This window comes from Colius striatus, chromosome 1, assembly GCF_028858725.1.
Source record: "Colius striatus isolate bColStr4 chromosome 1, bColStr4.1.hap1, whole genome shotgun sequence".
Taxonomy (NCBI): domain Eukaryota; kingdom Metazoa; phylum Chordata; class Aves; order Coliiformes; family Coliidae; genus Colius; species Colius striatus.
In genome coordinates this window covers 91,485,369-91,509,761 of record NC_084759.1, presented here as the reverse complement: position 1 = coordinate 91,509,761, position 24,393 = coordinate 91,485,369, and the positions used below count along the sequence as shown (strand labels likewise).

The following is a 24,393-nucleotide window of genomic DNA, read 5'->3' as shown; positions in this document are numbered from 1 at the left end:
TTAAGTATACCTTAATGAAACACGACAGCCTTACTGGGCTCAAAATAAGTTGGAGGAAGCAGTAAGAAAATTACAGTTTTGGTTTGTTTAATGAGAAGTTCCACCGTCAGCACCTTTAAAGGAAGCCTGCTGTGACTGCCATGCTCTGGTAAGAGGGATATTACTTTGTGACCTCCATCTATTGGCATGCGTGCAGCTTCACCCTCTGTTCTTTGTGTCATTAGGCAGTCAGTGAACAGTGTCTTGATATTCAAAAACCTCAACTAGGGGAGAGGCACACATGTACACAGAGGTACCCACTTGGAGCCAGGAACAGTAGCCAATAGCAGCAGGCTTCCTGACTCCTCTGCAGGCACCCATCCTGCTTTGGTTATCATCTCCTGCTTTTTGTGGTGCTGTTTTTTTAAAGAATGTATTGACTTTGATGGAGCTAGATTTCCAAAGGACCACTTTTGACTCCTCAAATCAGACAGGTATCAAGGTAGCACTGCACTGGCATTCGTACCACTGCCATTGGGAAGTGCAAAAAAAGGTCTGGAGTGCGAGCAGGTCTCCTGCCAAGGGAAGTGGGAGTGAAGCACAACACTTGCTCTGTGTAGTACACGTGGTGGGTAAGTATCACTATGGAGAGGTGAGGTACCTGTCTGGAGGGGAAAAGGAGTAGCCTACCAGGTGCCAGGGAAGATGCAAAAGTGTTTGACTTGGCTTTGAGGTGGGGGGAAAAAAAAAAATCTAAATTTCCCCAACAGCTACAGCATAAGGGGAAAGTATCCCAGTTATACATAGAGTCATAGAATCATAGAGTGGTAGGGTTGGAAGGGACCTCTAGAGACCATGCAGTCCAACGTCCCTGCAGAAGCAGGTCCACCCAGATCAGGTCACACAGGGACATGTCCAGGCAGGTTTTGAAGACCTCCAGAGATGTAGAGTCCACACCCTCCCTGTGCAGCCTGTGCCAGGGCTCCCTCACCTTCATAGCAAAGTATTTTTTTCTTAAGTGGAACTTTTTGTGTTCCAGCTTCATCCCATTACCCCTTGTCCTGTTGCTAGACACAATATAAAAAAGGGATGTCCCAACCTCCTGACACCCAGCCTTTAGATATTTGTAAATATTCATGAGATGTCCCCTCAATCTCCTCTTCTCCAGACTAAACAGCCTCAGTTCCCACCACCTTTCCTCATAAGGAAGATGCTCCAGTCCCCTGATCATCTTGGTGGCCCTGCGCTGGACTCTCTCCAGAAGTTCCCTGTCTCTCTTGAGCTGGGGAGCCCAGAACTGGACACAGGACTCCAGATGAGGCCTCACCAGGGCAGAGTAGAGTAATGCAGTAATCACTGCATTATGTATGTAAAGGCTAGCTTAGGTGGGGTTTTATTCGAAACATTCATTCTGTGAATAACACCTCCAATTAATTCAAGCTCCTCACCTCCCCTATAGAAGTTAAGGGGAATATAAAACTGAGGACAGGCTTACAAGGGTAACCTTTGGGCCTCAATGTCATTAAACACCCTACAGTTCTGAGCTGCTGCTGGTCACTGGGCTTTCAGTTGCTTTAATAACAACAAAATACGGACAGATGTGGAACACAATCTTTTATTAATAACCGATCACAGTTGAACTTTGAAAACAGAGTGAAATTAAAAGGTGTATTAAAACATACCCACTCTAAGCAATCTATTTTCTTCAGTAGAAAAAAAAAAAGCATACAACAGGTAGAAATGCTATATACACAGTATATTAGCCTAAGTCATCAGCCCCTCCAAGCATTGCTTTGCAAACTGGTGGAACGGTGTTAGAACATGCCGCCCAGTCACTGTCCCACATGAATTTTAGGCTTTTGACTTTTATCATTTAAGACAAACCACTAAGCACCTAAGTTCAGCTTACTGATCTCAGCGTACGTACAAGGTGGTGCTGTATATGAAGATACCAGTGCTTCTGCTTATGTAGTTTTAGGATTCTGCCTTGTTAAATAAGCCCACCTCATCAGTTTTGAGTACATGGGAATCGGAAATGGCTGTCTCCATTAAACAGATTATCTTCTGACACTGAAACGTGATTAACTACATATTAAATAGCCCTTTCCTCATCTCTTGCATTAATTTCAAGCAGGTTTGTGTTGCTTTTCTTTTACGCTGGAGACTTTCCCGAAATGTAGATCACTGCAATAAACACTGGAATCTATGCCACCTTTTTTTTCCTTTTTTGTTTTGTCTTTTCTTGAGGAAAATAAAAATGCAGAACATTAGTTCTTAAATTAGTTTGGCACATTAAAAAAAAAAAAAAAGCAGGGGGGAAAGCCACAAGTGGCATCCTTCTCTCACAACATCCTTGTGAGGGGAATGTCAGTGTACAGACAGGGCAGGCACACACTGAGTGGCTGTTAGAGACCACGGCAGGGCAGACTCCAGCCCTCAGCCACATGCCTGGCCTCAGTCCGTGTGTGCTCTCACTCACACGCTCAAACACAAGTAGCTTCTGCTGGTTGCACCTCAGTCCCTCAGCTGACACAGCTGAGGAGCGGGTCACCGCACCGCTAGAGAAGGCCCTCGTGAGTCAAGCTCCAGCAGCCTTCTTCGCACCAAGGCGAAAGGTAGCGAGGTTTGTACCTTTGGCTTAAGTCTCGCTTAACAACATGGTAACAGAGCTACCGCTGCTCTGCTGGGCGAGCCGTAGCAGAGTCTGATGTGGAGGTCTCTGCACGTCAGCGCACGCCCCATGCTTCAGAAGAACCTCAACCGTTTTTGCGTGTCCCCCTCGCACAGCCAGGTGAAGAGCCGTCAACCCTTCGCTGTCAGAAACGTTGACATTCTCCGCACTGACCAGTTCTTCCGCTACTTCAGCGTGCCCGTTCTCCGCAGCAAGGTGCAACGCTGTCCTGTTCAGAGGGCCCCTGGCCAGAACGCTGGCCCTCTCATCCACCAGCAGCTTGGCTGTGGCCAAGTGGCCGCCACGAGATGCCAGGTGCAGGGCGGTGTAGCCCTCCGCCGTCGCCGCCTCGATGTCCGCGCCGTGCTTGAGGAGCAGCCGGGAGGTGCTGGTGTGGCCCGTCTCGGCGGCCACGTGGAGAGCCGTCTGCCAGAGCGCGTTGCGCCTGTCCACATCCGACTCGAGGTCGATGAGGAGGCGAGCGACGCGGTAGTGCCCCCGCTGAGCGGCCAGGTGCAGCGAGGTCCTGCCATCCACCGTCTGCACGTTGACGTCGGCGCCCCGTTGCTTGGCCAGCAGCTTCACGATGGGGAGGTGGCCCTGCCAGGCAGCGTAGTGCAGCGGCACCCAGTCGTCCTTCCCTCTGACGTTCACGTCGACGCCTCTCCGCAGCAGGATCCGCACGATGTTCTCCTGGCCGTACTGACAGGCTATGTGGATGGGGGCCCTGCCTTCAAAATCCACCTCGTTCAAGGACGCGTTCTTATCCAGCAGCATTTTAGTGCTGAAATCATCCCCATTTTGGGCCGCAAAGTGGAGAGCGGTCCACTGATCCTCGTCTTTGGCATTCACATTGATTTTCCTGGCCATAATCAGCTCCACGATGCTTTTCACTTTCTTCTCAATGGCTATGTGAAGAGGGGTGGATCCTTTCTTGTTGGTCAGGTTTGGGTTGGCGTTATACAAGAGGAGCCATTTGACGCATTCTTCTTGACCAGCTTCAACGGCTAAGTGCAAAAGACTGGAGTTCCCATCTAAAACAATATCAACGTCTTGAGGCTGGAGGATCTTCATCAGCTTGCTGGTATCCCCAGATAAAATGGCCTCTGTTAGCTTCCTCTTCTGTATGTCTGTGGTACCAATATCTGCATGGATACAAGGAAGAATTACCATGAGGGCTGTGAAACACGGGCACAGGTTGCCCAGAAAGGTGGTCAGTGTCCCGTCCCTGGAAATGTTCAAGGTCAGGTTGGATGGGGTTCTGAGCAACCCAGTTGAGTGGAAGGTGTCCCTGTTTGTTGCAGGGAGGTTTGGACTGAATGACCTTTACAGGTTCCTTCTGACCCAAACCGTTCTGTGACTCTCTGAAAGAGACACCACTGCAATTCTGATTCCTGTCAAACGCCTACTTGCCTACAGCTGACATACCTGGGGGCTTCAGTAACAACTTGTCTGCAAATAAATGATGCTCTCCATAGTAGTTTCAGAACAATTTCAGGTCAGATTTGGAAGCCCACTTACTCTGCTTCTTGTGAAATGCAGAACAAAGGCTGCTGTGGTTCACCTTCCTGCACTAATCACTGTTTGCCTAACTGGAAAACAGATTGATTGAAAAGGATGGGCCATGTGCACAACAGGAGGGGACCTTTATTACAATGTTCATGCTGAGGAAAAAAAATAGAGTGCTCAGACCTGTGACAATGTATCTGAAAAGCCACACACTCAGCTGACACGACTGGGCATTGGCTTCAGTCCTGCTTTGTGTACGATGCTGGGCTGGGGAGGGGGGATCTCCCTTCCTTCCAACCAACCTCAACGTGAGTGATGCTTTAATTGGTTTGATGGCAATTCAGGCCACTTCTTTTCAAAAGTAAGTGAGTTTTATTACTTCTCATTAGATGATGTTTGGAAGCCACCTCATTATTTATTTACTTACTTACTTACTTTAAATAGCTACCTCCAGTAAACACCCTTGTAATGCTGACAGCAAAAGAAAGCCAGGCTAACAGCGATTTCCAGAATGCTCCTCTTTACATGACTGCTCTCCAACTCATTGACTCCCATGCCCCAGTCCAAACAACTACAAAAAACCACCACCAACAAAGCAAAAAACACCTGACCGTTACCTGAACTCTCCCTTTCAAAGGAAAGGGAAAGGGAGCCTCTGGATGAGAAAGCTGAATCTACAGATGAAACTCCTGAAAGCCGCTTGTCACTGGAGGCAAGTTTGGACTCAGAAGAGCTGCGGCTGAGGTCCTCAGGGCCTTCCATAGTCTGTGAAATCCCTGAATCCAGCTGGGACAACAACTCTGAGAGGCTGTAATCCTTAACTGATGGTAGAGCAGGCTCCTGTTTCAGCTGGGATAACGCAGACATCCCCTTCAAGAGAAACACACAAGCATTTTAGAGAGGTGAGCGTCAGGCCCCACAGGAAGAAACATAAGTTTGCTAGTTTGCAGGTAGCCCATAAGCACTGTCTGCATTAAATGAAACCCATGGGTTTCACACACATGAAGTTCCAGCCTTTATTTTCTAACTGTCCTGCTTTCCCTCAACAGTCTAAGATCCGCTGTGCTGAGGTTTTTCCAAGTTGGTCCATGCAACTGCTTAGTGCCATCCACTTTTGCATTCCAGCCTTTCACCAAGACACACTTCTATCAGGCAAGACAGTGCTCAAAAGCAGCAAAAAGAAGGTTGCTTGGGAAGTTACAGGTCACAAAGGAACCTGTTCCTCACAAAACCAAGCATGCTTGAACAAGTGGTGGAAAGAGAAAATACCTCATGCTGCTGCTCTGGGGAATTCTTGGTGTCCAGGTCCTGAGTTACCATCTCTCTTGTTTCATCTTCTGGTTTTTCACAAAGGGCCTCTGTTTCTGAAGTGATTTCTTTGAGGAAAGAGAGAGAAGGTTTGTTTAATTTTGTTTTTTTTTTAAATAAGAGCCTTTCTTGAGATGCCCTGCTGCTTTTATTATTAGAGCTTCACAGCACTGAGATATTGTGGGAGAAAGGCTCCAATTTTGACTATTCCACCTAGCACTTCATCAGTATGTAGAGGTGCGCAGCTAAGCAAAGAGTGTGTAAGGCTGACCGAGCAATCCATTTTCACATTGAGAGCAGACTGATGTTGCACAGTGGCTACTTTGCAGGACTGTGAAATGGGAACCAGTCTACTGCTGGTAGACATGTTTTTAAAAAGATGGGATCCCTCTCCCTTCAGTCCTCATATCCATTTTGGGCAGAAGGAGATGGAAGAGGCAAATCTCTGCCATTAATGCCAAAAGAAGGTACCTGGAGACAGCACTCACTACATCCTTCCACACGTTTGAATTCATAACAGGTGCTTTGGGCAAGTTCAAGCCTTTCACCAGAGCTGCCTTTTATTGGCACAAAAACGATGGTACAAATTGTTTTGTTACAAGAAAACAACCTAGTTTTTCAGCACACAAGAGTAAATTTCGAGAGCCAGAGACTTCAACGCTCTGGTGTGGTGAAAACCACACCAACTCCAGCTTGGCATGTGCCCTGACAAACACCATCAGAAACAAACACAATTTCTGACTAAATGAATCCACTGGTTCAGTATGGGTCTTGTTCCTGACATATTTACCACTGTCATGGTCAGACTTGTCCCCAGATAATTCCTTCCTCCACAAACGAGTAAGTGGCCTCTATCTTTATCTCTGCCATACAATGTGCTCTATTTGTTCTGACACAGAGCTTCACAGCATTTACCCCAAGGATTAACAGAGTTTTGAGCAATAACGTGACTCACAGAAGAATAAATGGGCAGCCAAGTTACAAGGAAATCTTACCTTGAAATGTTGGCCGCTCACCAGGATCATCTTGCCAACATTTTTGCATCAGTTTGATCAAGTTATTACATGAATGAGGTCTGGATTTGGAAACAGCAGGTAGCTCTGGGCGGTGGCCTTTAACTACTTTTACCATAATATGTAAAATGTTGTTTTCCTCTGCAAAGCAAAAGCACACACATTAAGATCTCACAGCAAAAGGAGTGATTTCTCTTTTGTCTAGAAGAGAGAACCAAAGAGAAAAAACCCTCAGACAGCCCTTTGCTCCCTCTCTTTGGATTTCCCAATCTGCTCTAAGAAACATGAACCACAGCTTTTATTTAGACCAGATACCTGAACTTTTTCTAAAGGTGAAAGAAGAACACAAATCAAGGCAGCACAGTAGCATGGCTCTTGACTCTGAAGCCAACCACTGAACTAAAAGGGATGTCTCACTTGGAAAAAAAATGAATAGCAGACTGGAACCTGCTCAGACATGTTTGCTATACGTAGGCTAGTCACACACACAGGAAAAGTCATGAAGAATAAATAGCTGCCTGTTGATCGGTACATTTACTGTGAGGTGGAACAAGGCTCCTTCTCACAGACACCTTTTTTTTTTGGTCGTTATTTTAAAGAACAAATCTGCACCCACAATCTACAAACAAACCACAGAACCTCTCTACAGAGAAGTTGTTTCTGAAAACAGCACAGCTGCCTGCCAGTTGGCTTTGCCCTGCGCCGTTCCTTGTCGGCCGCAAACGTGTCAGAAGTCTGCACGGGGCCACAAACTACTCTGGATCAGTACAGCAAACTTCAGCAGACACACAGAGGTGCAGACTCAGGCCCCACACAGCAAAATGGTTTCTGATTTCACGACGTGGGATACACGAGGATTCAGGTTTGTGACCAGGACATGAGGGCTCACAAGCAACTGCCACACAAACCATGGGAGTTTGGAGGACGTGGATGTAATCTGGGGCCGGTGGGGCAGGAGGTGTGCTTATAGGTGGGTGAAAAGGAAAACACTCCGACACAACCCATGAGGCATTAGACTCACCTGCAAAAGGCTTCTTCTGCGTAAGAACTCCCCAAACCACAATGGAAAAGCTAAAAATAAATGAAAGAAAAAAACCCTAGAAAAGCTGTTTAAAAAAAACAAACCCAAAGCCAAACAACACAAAACCCAAAAAAGTCTTGGGAGTATAATTAATTTTCCTAAGTTCTCTTTCCTTGTCCTTTACTTCTGCATCTAATTCGGCTGACAAATGAATACACAGGGTAAGATGCAGCCGAGAACCGTGATTTGAATGTTTAGTCTTTGCAGGGAAGAACGTGAGGCCTCAAACACGGGGACTTAGCGGAGGCTGCCGAGTGCTCGGTAACATCGACCAACCACTCCAAACTAACACTGACAAAATCAGAGAGCAGCAAAGCATTACTGTGGGTTTTATGTAATACTTTTGCCCCACAAGATGACTTGAAAGAAATACATTCCATTTAGAATATGACATATCTTTTTCATCTACGGCTATGATTTCTTTTTCCTAATAACGTTACCATGAAAGTAGGACTAAAGACCTAGTGATGAAATCCACTGAAGATAACTAAGAATTTTGTCAGAGACTCAAAAAGTAGGTCAGGATGTACCTTTTGATTGGGAGATTAAAGGTGGGCACCATGCCTCCCGTGCCAGTTGCTAGCAATTAAGCGCAACTTGGAATGATAACGCTCAAGACCCGGGATCAGATGCAGTTTGTTAAAAGGCCTCTACCCTATAAAGTCTTTGCAAAAAGCAAAGCAAATGTGACTCTTTGCAAGATGAGACTCAGGCTAGATTTAGAGGTTTCACGCTCAGTTATTTTTTATAACCAGAAAGAGAGGGCTCATTTTACCATGCTTTCAAGCGTTTTCACAGTTAACTGACCTGTACACATCGTGTTTGGTGTCAAAACACCTGTTTTTCTCTTTGATGCGCTCTGGAGGAAGGTAGGCAATTGTACCACACAAGCCGTCCATGCTGATATCGTGGGAATGGGACAGGCCATTGCACTTTGCGAGTCCAAAGTCAGATATCTGCCAAAAAAAATGGAGCAGGAGGAAGAGGAGAGAGAGAAGTACGTGAGACCACTAGACTTCGGAGGTGTTAACAAAAAATGTTCTGTAAAGAACAAGGGCTAGAACAAGATGATCCAACAAAATACAGCAAGCTGCCATTCAGAAACACTAAGCTAAGAAAATATCTCTGGAAGCATTATGCTACAGTAGGCTTTTATTTATGGTTAAGCCTAAAAACCCAAAAGCAAGCAGTTTTTTGCAAGCAGCAGCATGTTGTCCCATTACAGAGCAAACACAATAAACAGTTCAGACAATTCATTGTCATTTAAAACGAGTCAAGTTTACCTAGTGAAAATGGCTTCAATGTAATAGTTAGTCCTGCCACCCCTCTTCCCTATGTAACCTCATGGCGTACGCTATGCCAAAGCGCTCTGAGCACCTGTTTTCAAACCACAAGCTCTCCAGTGAGTGCAAGAGAATCGCTCTTTCTTTCTTGTCACTGACCAGGCCATCAGCAGAGGCACTAAGTATTAAAGGAAAACCCAAAGGGACACACACATGCACACACACACACACAGAAGCATCAAAGACCCACACAGGGAATTCTTTTTGGCACCGAGAAGATACAGCAAGTTGGTGCAATGACGCAGTGAACACAGCTGAAATGAACAAGTGACAGCAAGTTTATAAAAAGGAAAACACACCTCCACTTTAATTTGAAGTGTCAAACAAATATGCATTCATTTGCTCTCAAAGGCTTACCAATTATCAAGAAAACAGATAGGCAAGGAATTTCCTTTGTTTTACCTATTTCCCACTGGTCAAAAAATGTCTGTCATGCTATGTGGAAATCTGAAGAGAGGTCCAGTCTTTTTGGACCACTCGGCCCACTGATTTTGGTCTACATGTTAGATAAGACTCCCCCCTGTCCCAACTCGTACATTCTTTTTGTCTAATGTATACTCAGGTTTTTCAATGACTCATTCCCCTTTTGATCTTCACAGCTTCTCCTTTGAGAAAGCTCTCCCTCAAAACAAGCATAATTTTAAAAAGCTTTTTTTTTTTTTTAAATAGGCTCCGACTTTACCCTTTCAGAAGCTTCTCTCTAAAGATACCACAAAACTAGTCATGACATGCATCCATTACTGGAAAGGGAGAAAACTGCTACCAGCTTCAGTTTCCTATAGAACAGGCAGGCTACATAGCCATTGGTCTTCAAACACTAGGAATCTCCTTTGGCCATAAAACAAATAAAGCAAGCCACATAGCTTCAGGAAGAACTTCTCTCAGCGACAAAGAGCCCAACAGAAGCACTCTCAAGAGCTGTAGAAGTCATGTACCTTAGCACAGAAGTATGGCCAACCTATTGTCCAGCTGTATCTTAAATCTGTACGGTAATGTGGGACTTGAAAGAAAACAAGAAGGGGTGGAAAAAGGGAGGAAAAATGCAAAGTCATCTGGAGGAATAGTTTCTCATACTTATACACTTCCAGAGGGGCAATGCTGGCCTCCTCAGCAAGCCAAGTGTTGGCCTCCAGAAAAGCACTAAGTGGTCAAGGAACCTAGGTTTGCAAGCCAGTTTACCCCAGGAAGAGCCCAATCGGGTGCCCCAGGAAGTGCTCTGTGTGAGTTTGGGGCACTTAGTGCTCCACTGGAGAACAAAAGCACAACCCCAACATCACACGAGGCTGTGGTGTCAGGTTAATAAACGAACCATTTGCTGCAAGCCTGAACAGATCTGACTCGGCAAAGCACCGCTCTCCTTTGATTAATGCAAAGCAGAGGCTTGTATACACCTCGAGAAATCCATATGGCACGCAGGCATAATTAAAGTAATACACCTTGCTCTTTGTCTAAACACTACCGGGTTTCCTACTGTGCAAGTTAAAAAATAAAGATGACATATGGATGGCACAGTGACATTCCCATGTTAAGAGCCACCAGCTACGTTGCACGGGCCTAAGGCTAGGGGCTAAGGCAGGAGGCTAAGCATACTTGATAGGAAAGCTCTCAGCCTCGGCCTACAAACCAAGAAATGTACATAGTATATTCCCCTCTAGGCTAGCAAGAACTTTACCTTGTGAGCCTGCCCCTACCTACTGTGAAAGACTAGGTTTTATAGCGAGCCGTAAGAAATTGGTCTCTAGAACAGAGCTTAAATCATACTAAATTCTGCAGAAAGCACGGGAAATTGAACATTTGTTCTCTTCCAGGCTGTGACAAAATAGTAAGATTCTGCAGACAGCTTTTGTGGCTTTACTTGGTTCCTTTAGGGTAAATTTTCCCCGCTGCATGGTGTATTTAGTCATGCAGTTTCTTTAAACATCAGTGGGAACCGTGCAGTGGGCGGGAGACACAGCCACTTAACTTACCTATTTTGTCTTTAAATTGCTTGCCAGCTACCCGGTTCTGCAGCACAGGGCACCCTTGCTGGTGAAGGTAGTGCAAGCAGAGCACTCCTCCCCATTTTATTCCTCCACATCGCCCCTAGCCCTTGCAGCCCACCTTGGGATCTGCCCTGCCACCCAACAGAACCCCTTTGCACGGGTTACTTGGGGTGGATTCCCCCCAGCCCCTGCTTGAAAAGCACACCTAACCAACCCCAGCAGAGCGGAGAGGGAGACACAGAGGCGACAGGCTGCTTCATGCAAAACGTGCGGTGAAAAGGTAGGAAGAGGAGGAAAAAAAACATTGGCCAAAGCCCACGTAGACAGTGGGATTGTTCATGTTCAGACAGCTCGCTCCGTCTCTGCCCTTTAAAAGTCTGCATGAGAACAAACACGTGAGTAGCAACTGGGGAGGGGAGCTCTACGTGTTTTCCTGCCCGCTTCCCAGCAACACTTTACTGAGAGATTCCAAGATCTGAAGTTTGGGTTGGGTTGGGTTTTTTTTTGTTTTTACTTTGCTTTAGAATTGCTTTAGAATTGCTTTAGAATATGCTTATTGTGCACACAGGCCTTTCTGTGCTTCTGTCACTTGTGGACCTTACATTCCGGTTTGTAAAAACACTCCCTTGCAACATTTGAGATGCCCTGAGTTTATTAAGTAAGGTTTTGGAGCTCTTTTTGCGTTTGTTGGTTTGTTTGAAAACTGCTAGATGGGTTCAGGTAACTGCAATGGTTACTGCTATTCCCAAACACTGCAGGGATGTAGCTTCCCAGAAGGAAAACCAGTGCCTACAAAGTGCTTTCCCTGGTGACTCCTGACAGGCCATCCTGAAGTGTGCACTTACCTTCTGACACTGCGTGCCTTTCTTTTTTTTTTTTGGCAAATAAGACTCAAGAACCCACGGCAATGGACTCGGGGAGAGAGGTCACCAAAAGGTTTTCTTCATCAAATAAGTAACAAAGCCAACGGATTAATTTTTAATCACTGCTGGCATATCCAGTGTTTGTCTGTGTCCAAAGTCTCTGTGCACTTGGATATTGAGAATGCCACCACAGTTGTCTATGGGGTTTTCAGGTGGTGGGGGTGGCGTTGGCCTTGTTTGTTTGTTTTTCTGAGGGCAGGGCAGAAAGTCTAGTTGTTCCAATTTTGTTTTTTAAGAAATTACAAAGTTTTAAGACACTTACGTGGGCCACAGATTAGGAACAAAATCAATTCCAAGCATAGTCATAACCAGCATCTGCACTTCAAACTTCAGTGTTTATGAACACACTTCAGTTAGCTACTAAAAGAAGCCTTTCTGAAACAGACTGTATTTCCACCCTTTTTCAACCTGCTCTGAAACCTTAACTCTTCAAAGCCTGCTCCAGGTGTGACATTTGTCATGCTGTCCCCAGAAGTGGCTGAAACCAAAGCCATGGTCAAACACCCCTTTTAATCCATCATAAATCTGTATTACTGTAACAGAGATGGTCTCCTTCCCTCTCCTGTGCCATCAGAATTAGATCACTTAGAGAACTGATGAAAGTGTGAAAACCAACTTTGTTGGTTGGGATTAAAGTCTGGTAACAACAGCCCTACATAAAAAACTCTGTCAGGAGGGGTGGAAAACTGGGACAAGGGACACAGAAAAACAACAAAGCTGTTCTCTGTTTCTAATAACAGGAGACCATTTGCAGCTGATAAAAAAACCCCAGAACAACAAACCAACAACAGTGGCTGTGTTAACTCACATCAGCTGGTCTAATAAAAGAGACAACTGCTCTTTACCAGCCTGGCCTCTGGGTATTACTTCGACCTACAGTTAACAACCTATATTAAGAAGCTTTCTGATAAACAAATTTGCCATCTGACTAGACTTCTGACTCCACACCCAGCCCCTTCTTCAGCTGAAGCAAATAAAGGCAAAGACTGCAGAGGCAGCCTACACGTAGACTATCAGCCCAGCACAACATCACACAGCAGCAAACATCACTCTTTATGCTGGTTTGAATTGGAGCACTGGGTGGAAAAAAAATAAATATAAAAGCAACTACAGTGAGCTTAAGGCAGTGCACAGCTGAGACCAGCTCATCCCACTTGGAGTTCTTTAACAACAAAATCTAGGAGATGAAAAATAACTGTTGGGGTTTGTTTCTGTGTATGTGTGTGTACCCACACATGTATACGTGCACACATGTGTTTGTGTGCATATATATGTATATGACAACACGAGGAGCTACAAAAAACAGTCTGGAGAGTAAGAAAAAGAAGAACTTACAAATAATGCGTTTGCCCAATAGTACTAAGTTGCAGGTTGGCTTCATTTTAAATACCTGAACAAAAATTAACACTCTTAACCATATGATACTGAAGATAAGAAAGCTGGGAAGCAGCATGAGCATGCGGGCATGGTAGCTGGCAACAAGTTAGAGTACAAGACTACTCCATGTCATGGGATGTGGGAGTGCATGGGAGTGGGGGATGTATGCTCCTTCTGAGGGCCTTGGAGAGAGATCACATCAGAGCAGAGGATGAGCAAACCAACAGCTCACAAGGGCACAGCACTGGAATGTGTCAGCATTGCTCCCCACAAACAATTGCCAAATCACAGGGAGCTCAGGGGAGACACATCCAGAATGCGTGCAGAGGGCAGGGGAGCTGAAGAACAAGCTCCTAAGATGTGGTCCAGTTAGGCAAAAACTAGGTGCCAGACAGCCTGTAAGTATTAGGAGGCCGCATATATAGAATGCTGGAGCAATGGGCAGGGAGGATCTTATCGGTGAAAATAGAAGTAACAGGTTGACATTAGGGAGAAAGAAAAATGCAGGCTGATCCCTGCTAGCACAGCCTGCAGGGATATGGAATAATCCTCCTAAGGAAATCACACTGCTTATGGCAACCAAGACAGAGCAGGCCACGGCTGGGAAGGGAACTCTCAGGTGAGGCTCCTGTCAGGGCTCAGCTCCACCACTGCTCATCCTCCAAAAACCAGCTAAGCCTTACCTTGCCTTATAGGTATTATATACGTGTATTTAAAATCACTTTGCCTTTGAAAAAAGTTAATATCTATCTATCTCCTTGCTTGGGCTAATCCCATCCTCTTAATTACCCTCCCAAGAACAAAATTCAGCACACACTTATGTAACAATGCACAGGAGATGGCTTTATGATACGGAGGCACCCACTTGATGATAAGTTCTGTACAGCACTGCCGTGTTAGTCATCATCCTCACTTGGAGATTTTACAGTAAGCCTTGTGCTCGTAAAAGCAGCAGGGCGTGTTTCCATTTAACAAGCAATATGGCACAGAAGCATCTCTAACGCGCTCCACTGGAAGACTGACTGTTTCCTGGCTCAAGGGCAAACAGTTTACAAAAGTCCTCCCCACCTCCAAACTCTTCTTTTGCAGTCTGCAACATCTCTTCATTCACCTTGGGATTCTATTAGGGACAGGTCACCTACTCAATTAATGCTAACATTTAAAAAGTAAAAACACTTCAGTCATCAGCTCCACTAGCCTTCCAGCAAGAAAATGAACATTAAATTGAGCTGCAGGGTCTGGAATTTAATTACAAGCTTCACATCACACGAAAAGAAGGTTTGGGGCCACATTTTTGAAGTAAAGGCGCCTCACAGAATACGTACATCTCTTATTTTGCAGGGAGGTGCCTGTGTCTGCTTTGCTGCTTGGAGGAATTTCCAAGACACCCGCAGATGTGAAAGACTGATGGCTAGAAAAAGGTTTCCATTAGTCCATTCTCTTCTGAACTTAGTGAAAAGGGTCCAAAGACCTTCATGCCTTTATAGAAACATGGAGCAAGCAGCAAGAGTTGAGAGATGCCAGCAATGACCTCACCAGAAACATTGTTGGGATATTTTTTTGGTACACTTCGCACTTTACCCCCTTGTGTTACATCACCACTCAGATATAGGCTACACAGCAGACAGAACATCAGGCAGCATTTCACCCTCCTGAAACGGTGAGAAAAATATCTTGGCTCACGGATGAGTCAAGAATTAGGAATTTAAGAAGTTATGCAAGCTAGAACAAACTTTAGGTAAATAAATACTTACAAAAGGCCTCTGAGCACCAACATGGGAAGACACACTTTCTACAGTTCAGATGCTGATATTTTGGCCATAACACTATGGACCACCTGTAGATGCCTCCTATCTCAGGAAGGAAATCTTTCTAAGAAGTAAACCACTAAGAAGCCTAGTAAAAAAGCTGAGACTGTCACAGGTGTGATTGCAATAGAGGAACACACCCCTTGCAGCTCCAACCCTCGTATGACATCAGGAGAGATGCTTTCATTTAGTGAAAACTTCATTTTTACAATGGTACGGCAAGACCAAAGCTGTTTGGCCAGTTTGAGCAGAACGGGAAAACAAGAAGAAGATGGATGATGGCATTGATAAGAATCTGTGACTACCTGTACTGAGTTGTGTCAGCCAGCCAGTATGATTAATTCTGCAGTTCTAAGGTTAAGAGTTTGGCGACTGGTTTTTTTTTTTAAGGGGTGGGGGAATTGGGGAAAAAAAAATGGGGAAAAAAAACCAAACAGGAAAAAAAAGGATTTTAGTCTCTTTCCTCTCCAAAAGGAAGGATCAGAAAGCAAGCACAACCTCCTTAGCTCAGCTGTAAAAACAGAACCTCCAATAGAGAAGGCCAACAAGTTTGCTAGCTTACTTGGAAAATGGAGAACAACAAGAATTTCATGCTGATACAGACACAAAAATTCCCTTAAGTGACCTCAGGCACATGTAAACAGTCAGGAGGACAGAGATACTTCTTCACTGTATATGCTCTGAGAAAATGAAAGAAGAAAATGAGTTGCCTCTGGGAAGGCTTCTCTGGACTTCAGATGTAAATGAGATTTGCATATTAGTGGAGTGTACAAAGCCAGAAGGACCTAGACTGAACAAGGTTACCACTGGGAGCTGTGGAAGTGGCATAGATGATTTAGAGGTTCACACTGCTTTTCTCTCCCTTTTTTCACCTGCCTCATGACTTTACTGCAAGGAAATTTATAGCTGGACTCATTAGGTCTCAAAACCAGACTTCACTACACTTTCACCCTCTTAAAATTTCAGGAGAGTTCTCACAAGCTCCCCTCTACTTATGTACCAAAATGGTGCATAAATCAGGTAGACAAGTTTGGGAACTGGAGGAGCTGTGCTGGTGGGCATTTTTCTAATTAAAAAGAAATGCTGCTGGTCTCTCTCAGGCCTTTGACCTTGGCAGGAGCCACGCAGGAATATCCAAAAGTGGGTCCTAGGCACGGAAGCACCCAGGGTGTACCTTGACATGGTAGTGGGCATCCAGTAGGATGTTTGCAGGCTTGAGGTCCAGGTGGAGCAGCGGAGGGGACATGCAGTGCAGGAAGTTCATCCCCACAGCTGTCTCGTGGATGATGCGGAAGCGCAATTCCCAGGGCAGAGGCTCAGAGGCCAAGAGCTTTTCCAGAGACCCCGTTTCCATGTATTCCATGACCAAGCCAACCGGTTCTTTACAGATGCCATAAACAGGAAGGATGTAGCGAAACTTTGCCATTTCCATCTTCCTGGCTTCTTCCAATAACTCCATGCGCTCCCTGGGTAGAAGAGAGCAGGTGGTGAGGGATAGAGTAGCTGTTTCCTCCCCTCCCCACAAAACATGCACAAAACATTTCTTATGAAAGTGAGCACCACATCTCATGATTGTCGCTTGGCTGAACATGTACCCCAGGCCTATTTCCACATTTACTAACTTTGTTTTACGCTCACCAGGCTATACTCCAGGCACATTTCCAATTTTATTAACTTTGTCTTATGTTTCTAATGGTAGGCAACTCACAGCTGCTGAACCACAGGCGAGTCTTGAACTTCAACAGTGCAAATATCCCTAGCGTAAAGCCCGTCTCCCCGCTTTGATGTTTATGCTGTGCTGTTAAGAATGAGGACAATACATGTAGTGCCCAGATTTACCACCGCTGTAACTCCTTGGGCTAAAGTCATTAACTTTCTGTGAGTCATAAGACTGCCTTCATCAGGAGGGAGAGCGGACGGCATTGCTTCAGTTGCCCCGCCAGCGCAGCCCACCAGTGAAAAGACCCAGGCCTTGGCAGAGAAATCTCCAGGACCTACCATTTAGGAGAGCACTGTAGCTAGGGGGACACAGCCAAAGCATCCTTGTCCTCAAAACCCAGATTTGGCAACACCAATGCTGTGCTCACTCAGCTCCAGTGGATGCCGAAAAGTCCTGGCATGCCATTTTCAGTGATGTAACAGGCCCAGCACCAGCACTTGTAATGAGCACCCCTGAGTTGGTGATGGGTCATTATGGCTTGACCCTGCAGAGCACTAAGTGTTACTCAGCCTCCCAGGTCAAGACCCTTAATTGCAGTGCCCTCCTTCTGCACCTCATGCACAGCCTTCGGGCTGTGACAGCCCTCAAGGACCTGCTGGGCATGGAGTTGGAAAGAGGAAACAAGGGTCCTCTGCCCTGGCCAACTGTGCCCACAAAGAAAAGCCAGGTGTTGGCTGAAAGAACCTTCAGTCTGTAAAAAACTGCATTATTCAGTGATGATGGGCACCACCCAGAGCAGCTTTGGGCTACGGGTACCGATGCATCACCGTTGCTGCCACCCACCGACTCACAGGCGAGGACACAGGGAGGTCAGACAAGCAACACTTCCTGAACAGACCCTCTGTTACTACACAACAGCTCTTGTAATGTAGAAGGTGTGGACACTGTTTTATGGAGAACAGTACCTGAAGTAACACGACAAAGTTTTAACACAGACACCTCGTGAACAGCAAGTCCTACTTTAAAAGAAAAAAAGAACCCAAACCCCAATTGCTTTGACACTAGCCCATCCCACACAGGCATTTTGACATGACCTGCAGGACATCAGGGTTTAAACATAAAGCTCAGCGAGCACATTCACAGCAACTGCAACAACTGATCAGAAGAAAGAAGCTCTTACCCGCTGCAAGGCAAAAGCTCTGTCACCTGCCCCCTCTGCCAGTCCCTGAGAGCTGGAAAACAGCTGACCCAGCCAAAGTTTGTGTTCTCTGCCACTAACAAGTGATGCCAGTTACCGCTGAGAGAGCTCTGCCGATTTCTGTGTCAGAGAAATCAAACTTCCTTGCTTTTTACTTTTCTTTTCTAAATCCAAGGCCAGATATAAGCACTCTCTGTTTCTATAAAAAAGAAGTGCCGAGTCCAATCTCAGCACAATGAAATCCCTCCTTCCCACATGCCCATCTCGATGCCTGGGTGACCGAGGGGACAGCACCCACCACCTGCACCGAAACACAGCCTGCGGAGGACCCTCAGTGTCCCCACACGGAAGTGATTTCGGAGCCATCAAGCCCTGAGACTCCGCATTAGGACACTCCTGTGACCCCGTCCCCTCTGCTTCACCCACTGTGGGGAGCACAGAGTTGATGATTGCCCAGACAAGGTTGGAAACGCAGTGGGCTGCTGGTTCCGTAGCAGCCTGCAACAGCCTGATGAAGTTAGCATTTCACATCAGGGGCAAGTCTCACCTAGCAAGAAGTAGCAGACTTATTTCAGAGGCAAGAGTGGGCTGAAAAGTAGTTTAAGGGGGTCAGTGGGAGAGAAAAGGGGGAAAAAATAAAAAAGTAAGCGAAGTCTTTTCTCTCTCTTAACCATGTTGGCTCCTGCTGCTCCCTACAGCGACTTTCTTGTGAAATAATTGCCTTTGTAGACAAGTACCCAGTTTGCTCTTTGGCACGCTGGAAGGGAGCGCCTATGAATAACACAACCAACTCCTTGCCCTCAAGCCACATGCATAGCCAGCATAATTCACCAGGCTTCAGCGGGCTGAGCTCTGGAGTCAGGGATGTAAAATACCTGTCTGAGCCCTCCAAGGCAAGGCAAGAACCCAGCAACAGCTAAAGCCTATCAAGAACCACTAGACTCCCAGGATTGGGGTTGCTGGGCTAACGACAGCCTGACACAGAGCATCACCAAAACCAGAGCGATTGGCTGCTCAGAATGGGGCATTCTCCCTAGCAAGAGCAAATCCCCAGTTTCAACCAAATTCAAGAAAAGATCCCTTCCCGCTTACACCAGACCCAGTTAGCTGAGTGAATTAACTGACTAATTATCAGGCAAGTGTACTGTATCTAATTTGCCTGTTTAAATAAAACCCCAATAGGACCATTACCATCTTCAGCATCTTCTCCTACTCAGAGCAATCAAAGCTAAACATTCCAGCGATCTGCTATAGCCAGGGAGACTTGTCAGTTCTTCAAGTCAGGCCCTTTCTTCAAGTCAGGCCTTTAGAAAACAGAAAAGGAAGAAAGACAAAAGAAATAGAGACAAAGCACAACTCAGTCATTAGCCAAATGCTGGAGTGCACTTACACTAATTGTATTAACACAAACAGCTCGTTAAACCAAGATCTCTGTCTCCTCTATCAGGCAAAGATGAAAGGTCTTTCCCTTCCCTTTTCCCTCAGCACAAGGCGCTGCCGGCACTCAGTACACTCTGAGGTGTTCTCATGGGCCTATCACCTCAATACACAAGTGATAATGAGGCAACAAAGCATGCTGTAGGTACCCTTCAAGTTCACATCTAACAGATCAACATACAGATAGAGGCAGAAAGGGGGGTGGGAGGTTGTGTTGCTCAGTTACTCCTAGTACTTACAAATTATTCTGCACTATCACCAAGAAACTCTTCACTCCAAAGGGGAGAAAAAGAAAAGCTCCTTATGAAGTTTCTCAGTAAACAGGCCTGAGACTAGCCTCTGTTCTAATAAGAGTTTCTTATTTAACAACTACACAATTAAAGAGTCAGAATTATCTTCTCTAAGCACCTTGTCTCCGTCTCCCTCCCCCTGCAGTATATATCCTAACATTATGGTAATCAAAATCAAAAAAAGGAAAAGCTTGCACACAGGACAGCTGAGCTCTTGTAACTTCTGGGGTACACAGCCTTTCCCCTCACTTTCCCCTATATAACAGTATTAGAAGACTGAGACACACACATAAACTGACCTAGTGCTGGGTTCAGCACCAAACATCATCTCTGTCAGAGAAGTCAATGACAGATCATCCATTTTCAAAGCAAACAGAAACATTACATGAATGAGGGACCTCCACAAAACAGCAGTCTGCTTCTGCTCAAACCACGACCCCAACCAGACAGGGCTGCATTCTTTGGATTCTCCTGGAGAGACAAGGGACTCTCTCCTGCCCATTGCCTCCCTCCCCAGGGCCCCAACTCTCATGCCACAAACCTGCCAGGAAAACAGCAAGAATTACGGGTCTATCTGCATGTGTATATATCCAATCTTCATGCCCTAAAGACAAGGCTCTGTTAAAAAAAGGCATCTTGAAGCTCACAAGGCAGTCCTTGCAGTTTTATATTCTCCCACCACTACCATCACATTTCCCTAATGAGACTCTGAGGACAGAGCAGCTAAACTCAAAGAAGCCCTGAAAACCTGTCACATGGCGATCTGTATGAACCACCACCAAGATGCAGAGCAGCCTGGCTTCTTCCAGCTCTGCATTTACAGCACCTCTGAATTTTTTCATAGACTGTTTTCCTCTGCATCATGGCAGATGCTTGAGAGCATACAGTGACAGGCTACATCTTTAATAACCTTCACACTGCTGATCCTCAGAGAAAAATGTGAATAAGAAGAGAGAAACCACAGCATGGTCATATGTCTGGGGAGAGAGAAGGAAAAAAAAAAAAGAAGAAAATCACATCTTTCAGGTTAACACAGATCTCAGCTGCACAGCCCTGGTACAAGAGGATTACAGGGTAACCCAGGCAGGTAGGCTTACCCTTAGTCTTTAAGGAACACAAAGCGAGTATTAAGTTCTACCTACACATCCAGAGACTGCCAGAACAGACACTCATTCACCTTCATCACCTAAACAAGTGCAGCATCTGCTAACACCAAGACATCTTTAAAACCTCCTAAGCCTAAGTCCTACTCCATTTGTAAGTCCAAGTCCCACAGAGGGAAGTACACCTAGGGCTTTTTCTTTTTATTTTTTGGTTGTTTTTAGGGGTTTTTTTTCTCCAATCAAGAAGGCAGACCTTTCCACCTCTGCACCCTGTAGTCACCCCCACCAGCTAACACCTCCAGAGAAGATCCCTCTCTGGGAACCGTTACATCCTTCACACTCACTAAGCCTTCACCTTTACTTTCAACTATAATAAAACCACAAAGGCTTCCAAGTCGTTCTCTCTCAGCTCACCATCCTTCTCTCTCCCGATCGCACGCTCATTCTGACCAATAGGGCAGTAAAGAGAAAGAACATTGAACTCTCTGCAGGAAGTCCTGGGGGAGAGACTCCTCCATCTTTCCAGGACACACATTCCTTTCTTCAGGCTTAAATTGAAACGCCCCATCTCAAGAGCATCTTGCGTTGCACGTGAGAAATGCAATCGCAGGAGACAGAAAGTGAGAGCAAATAAGGTGTTAGGAATGGAATTTGGTTTGATCGCTTGAGGGGGCTTGAGCTTAAAGGTAAAAATCCACTTCTGGCTGTATTTTCAGTTTTTCTTCTGCTTGAGGCCTCTTGGCTCTACGGTGTGATAATTGCCAAGGGAATTAGTCCAAATCTCTTACTGTCTGCAGAAATACAGTAAGAGAGACTACACAGTATTACTGCCACCAAGCCATTACAAACAGGGGTTTAATGTGGTACCAAACAAATAAATAAGAAAAAGCCTCTGTGTTTTTCAGTTGATGTTTCTAATACCTCTGGGTAAATCTTCTAGCTCCGCTCCTTCACAGGGTTACAAGAAATGGTTAGTCAAGTTCATCTCCTGGATTAACACTGTAAATTACATGGGCTTGTTTCAACCTGCAAAACTACAGAGGTAGCATTTTATTTTGTCTGTGCCCACCATTTGAACGGCACAAGTTTCTTAGAAAAGATTTAGGTGAAAAGCCTCTTGGGGGTGGGGGGCAGAAGCAGCATTCCCAACTACTAAGGGGTTTGGTAGAGCAGCTGAAGAACCAAAGCAGAAGCCCATAAAGATTCAGCTTCGCTTTGTTTCGCAGAAGCAGCCATTTCAAAGGCCAGAGACCCTCCAATTTCTAAGCAGTGCTCTTCTTAAGCATCTGATGCACAAACTGTGCAGTACAGCAAGATACATTGGTGTTTCAAGGGTTGGTTTGTTGAAATTAACCAGGAGCTGCAGGAACTCCAGGCCCTCAAAGTTCCCAAATTCTCAAGGCGTTTTTGTTTGCTATATTGCATGTTCATAAGGTACCTGCTTACCTCACAGTCACTGAGAGACACTGAGGTGGTTCTCTATTGCACAATACAGAGATTTGGTAGCAACTCTCAAAATCAGTAATTCATAATAAAATAGGTGACAGTATCCTTTATCTCAGACTGAAAAATTAACTTTTGAGTAAACTTCTAGATGTATTCTGCAAATAAAAAGTATAGCAAACATTCCAGCTTATTTTTATATGATTTTAAAATTTTAACTGCAAAATTAACAGCTACAAATTTCACAGTTACAGTACTATTTTGGTTAGGCCTCAATAAGCATCAAATCCAAAATCTACTTTGAAGTCTCAGTAGTAGGAGGACTTGCAGGTAAACCAAATAAATCACCCTCTGCAACTCTGAGGTCTTTTCCATTTTATTCACGAACACCACAGTTACTCTATGCCCATATTAAACTCTCCCTTTCCCCTTTTAAAAAAAGGGACATTTTATCTCTTTTACTATAGCGTATAAGCCATACCTACAGCAAAGTCAGCAATTCAGACAACGAGCACAACACCCCACTATGGTTGTAATCTTGCAGAAGATGAGCTTACAAACGTTTTCAAACTTGGGCTAACTTACCTTTCTCCTCCTGCAGTAATTGCAACAAGGGAAACTTTTTGTGACTGAATCAACCCACATCTCAAAAAGTGAGCTGCAGAATCAGCTGGTGAGTTGGCAGAGATCAAGGTGGAACTGGAAAAGCTCCATGAAAGTAATCTGGCCATATTCACCTCCCCCTGCACAAACACAGACCTGCTGGGAAGTCACTACCATCCCTCAAAAAAGAAGGATGTTCCTAAAGATGCATCTGATGACAGCCTTCCTCTCCTAGGAAAGGAGAGTTGCACTTGACAGGACCCTGTCACACACAGCCTACATGAGCACAGTACAGCTGATGACCTTGCATCATGGGCCACAATCAGTCACTGCAGGCAGGCAAGCTGTAGGGGTTTCTCACCAGGTGGTATCTTTGCCTTCAATACAATATGGCTCTACACTGGACTACCCAGTGAAGACTTATCCTGGCCAGGCACAGGGGGAAGCTTTGGCCCTGAACTAAAGCTGGAGAACGCATACCCTAGCACTTCTCCTTTCAGCACCTCTTCCTGGAAGACAGCACACCTATGACTGCAGCACCCATGCCCCAAAGCCCCCAACAGTGAGCCCACCCATCACTCCACCACTAACCACTGCCGTTTACCACATGAGAATCACAACCAACGCATCTGCAAATGCAAGCTAAAGGGCTGGCTTTCCTCAAGGTAGAAAGCTTGCTAAGGCAGAGAACTCGCTGGAGTGAGACACGTCAGGCCTGAGAAGCCCCCAGGTAGATGCCACTCGGTGATTTCACTCCTCCCGCGTTTCCCTTTTGGAACTGCCTTTCCGTGACCTTTGGAGCCGCAGCAGGCGGAATGCCTCAGCACAAGCCAATACACGCACGGCCAGGGCAGGGCTAAATGCTTTCCGAATGGCTCCGAGGGAAACAGGCAAGACCTACGCTGCAGCCGTGTGCCGCGGCTCTTTCCAAGCTGACTGCGAGCAGCTAAGCAACATAACTCTTTGAGGAAGGCCAGTACCTAAAGCTGTTTGGCCCAGGCTTCACTGAAGTGTGACAAAGGCCGCGTTTGCCCAGGGAACATTTAATTGCTCGGGCTCCCTTCGCAACGTTTAGTCAGACCTTCATACCCGTTGTCGCTGTTGGTAAACAGGGCTCTGTCAGGCAGGCCACTGCACTCTTGCCGTGTTGCTGTGGGGCCGGGTTGTTTTGTTCTTTTGTTGTTTTTTTTTTCCCCAAGCGAAATAAAAGTGATGAATCTAAAAGATCCCTAAGCTCTTTGCAGCCTCAGTTGCCCCGTGCCTTTCTGGCTGCGCATACACACAGCCGGGAAGCCACGGGACAACTGAGGGATCCGAGTGGCCCAGAGAAGGTGGCTCCTGAGGTAAAATCTGCTTCCTCCCCACATCTTCCCTCAGCTTAGCATCCCCTTCCCCCGTCCCCTCCCTCTTACTTCTCATCCACATGAAGGCTGGGTGAACACTTGATGGCGAGCCAGGTCTTCCAGTGGATATGTCGCACTTTGTACACCTGCCCGAAACCCCCCGAACCGATCTTCTCCCAGCTACTGAATTCGTTCTCTTCGAAAGTTTTCAGCAGCCCCATAGCCCACGGGGAGCTGCTCTCCCGCGCCATGCTGCTGCTGCTGCGGCGGCGGCGGCGGCTATTGCTGCTACTCCTCAGCCGCCCGCCCGTCCGTCCGTCCG

General features: G+C 45.9%; 1 protein-coding gene across 1 annotated transcript; it reads right to left on the bottom strand.

The window, feature by feature from the left end:
- Positions 1-1,610: 1,610 nt before the first annotated feature.
- Positions 1,611-24,393, bottom strand: RIPK4 (receptor interacting serine/threonine kinase 4). Its single transcript, XM_061988622.1, has 8 exons — positions 24,141-24,393; positions 16,169-16,460; positions 8,369-8,517; positions 7,502-7,551; positions 6,463-6,621; positions 5,429-5,535; positions 4,777-5,029; positions 1,611-3,795 (listed from the first exon to the last, which is right to left on the bottom strand). Exons 1-8 carry the CDS (start codon positions 24,320-24,322, stop codon positions 2,618-2,620), a joined length of 2,370 nt encoding a protein of 789 aa, XP_061844606.1. The 5' UTR covers positions 24,323-24,393; the 3' UTR covers positions 1,611-2,617.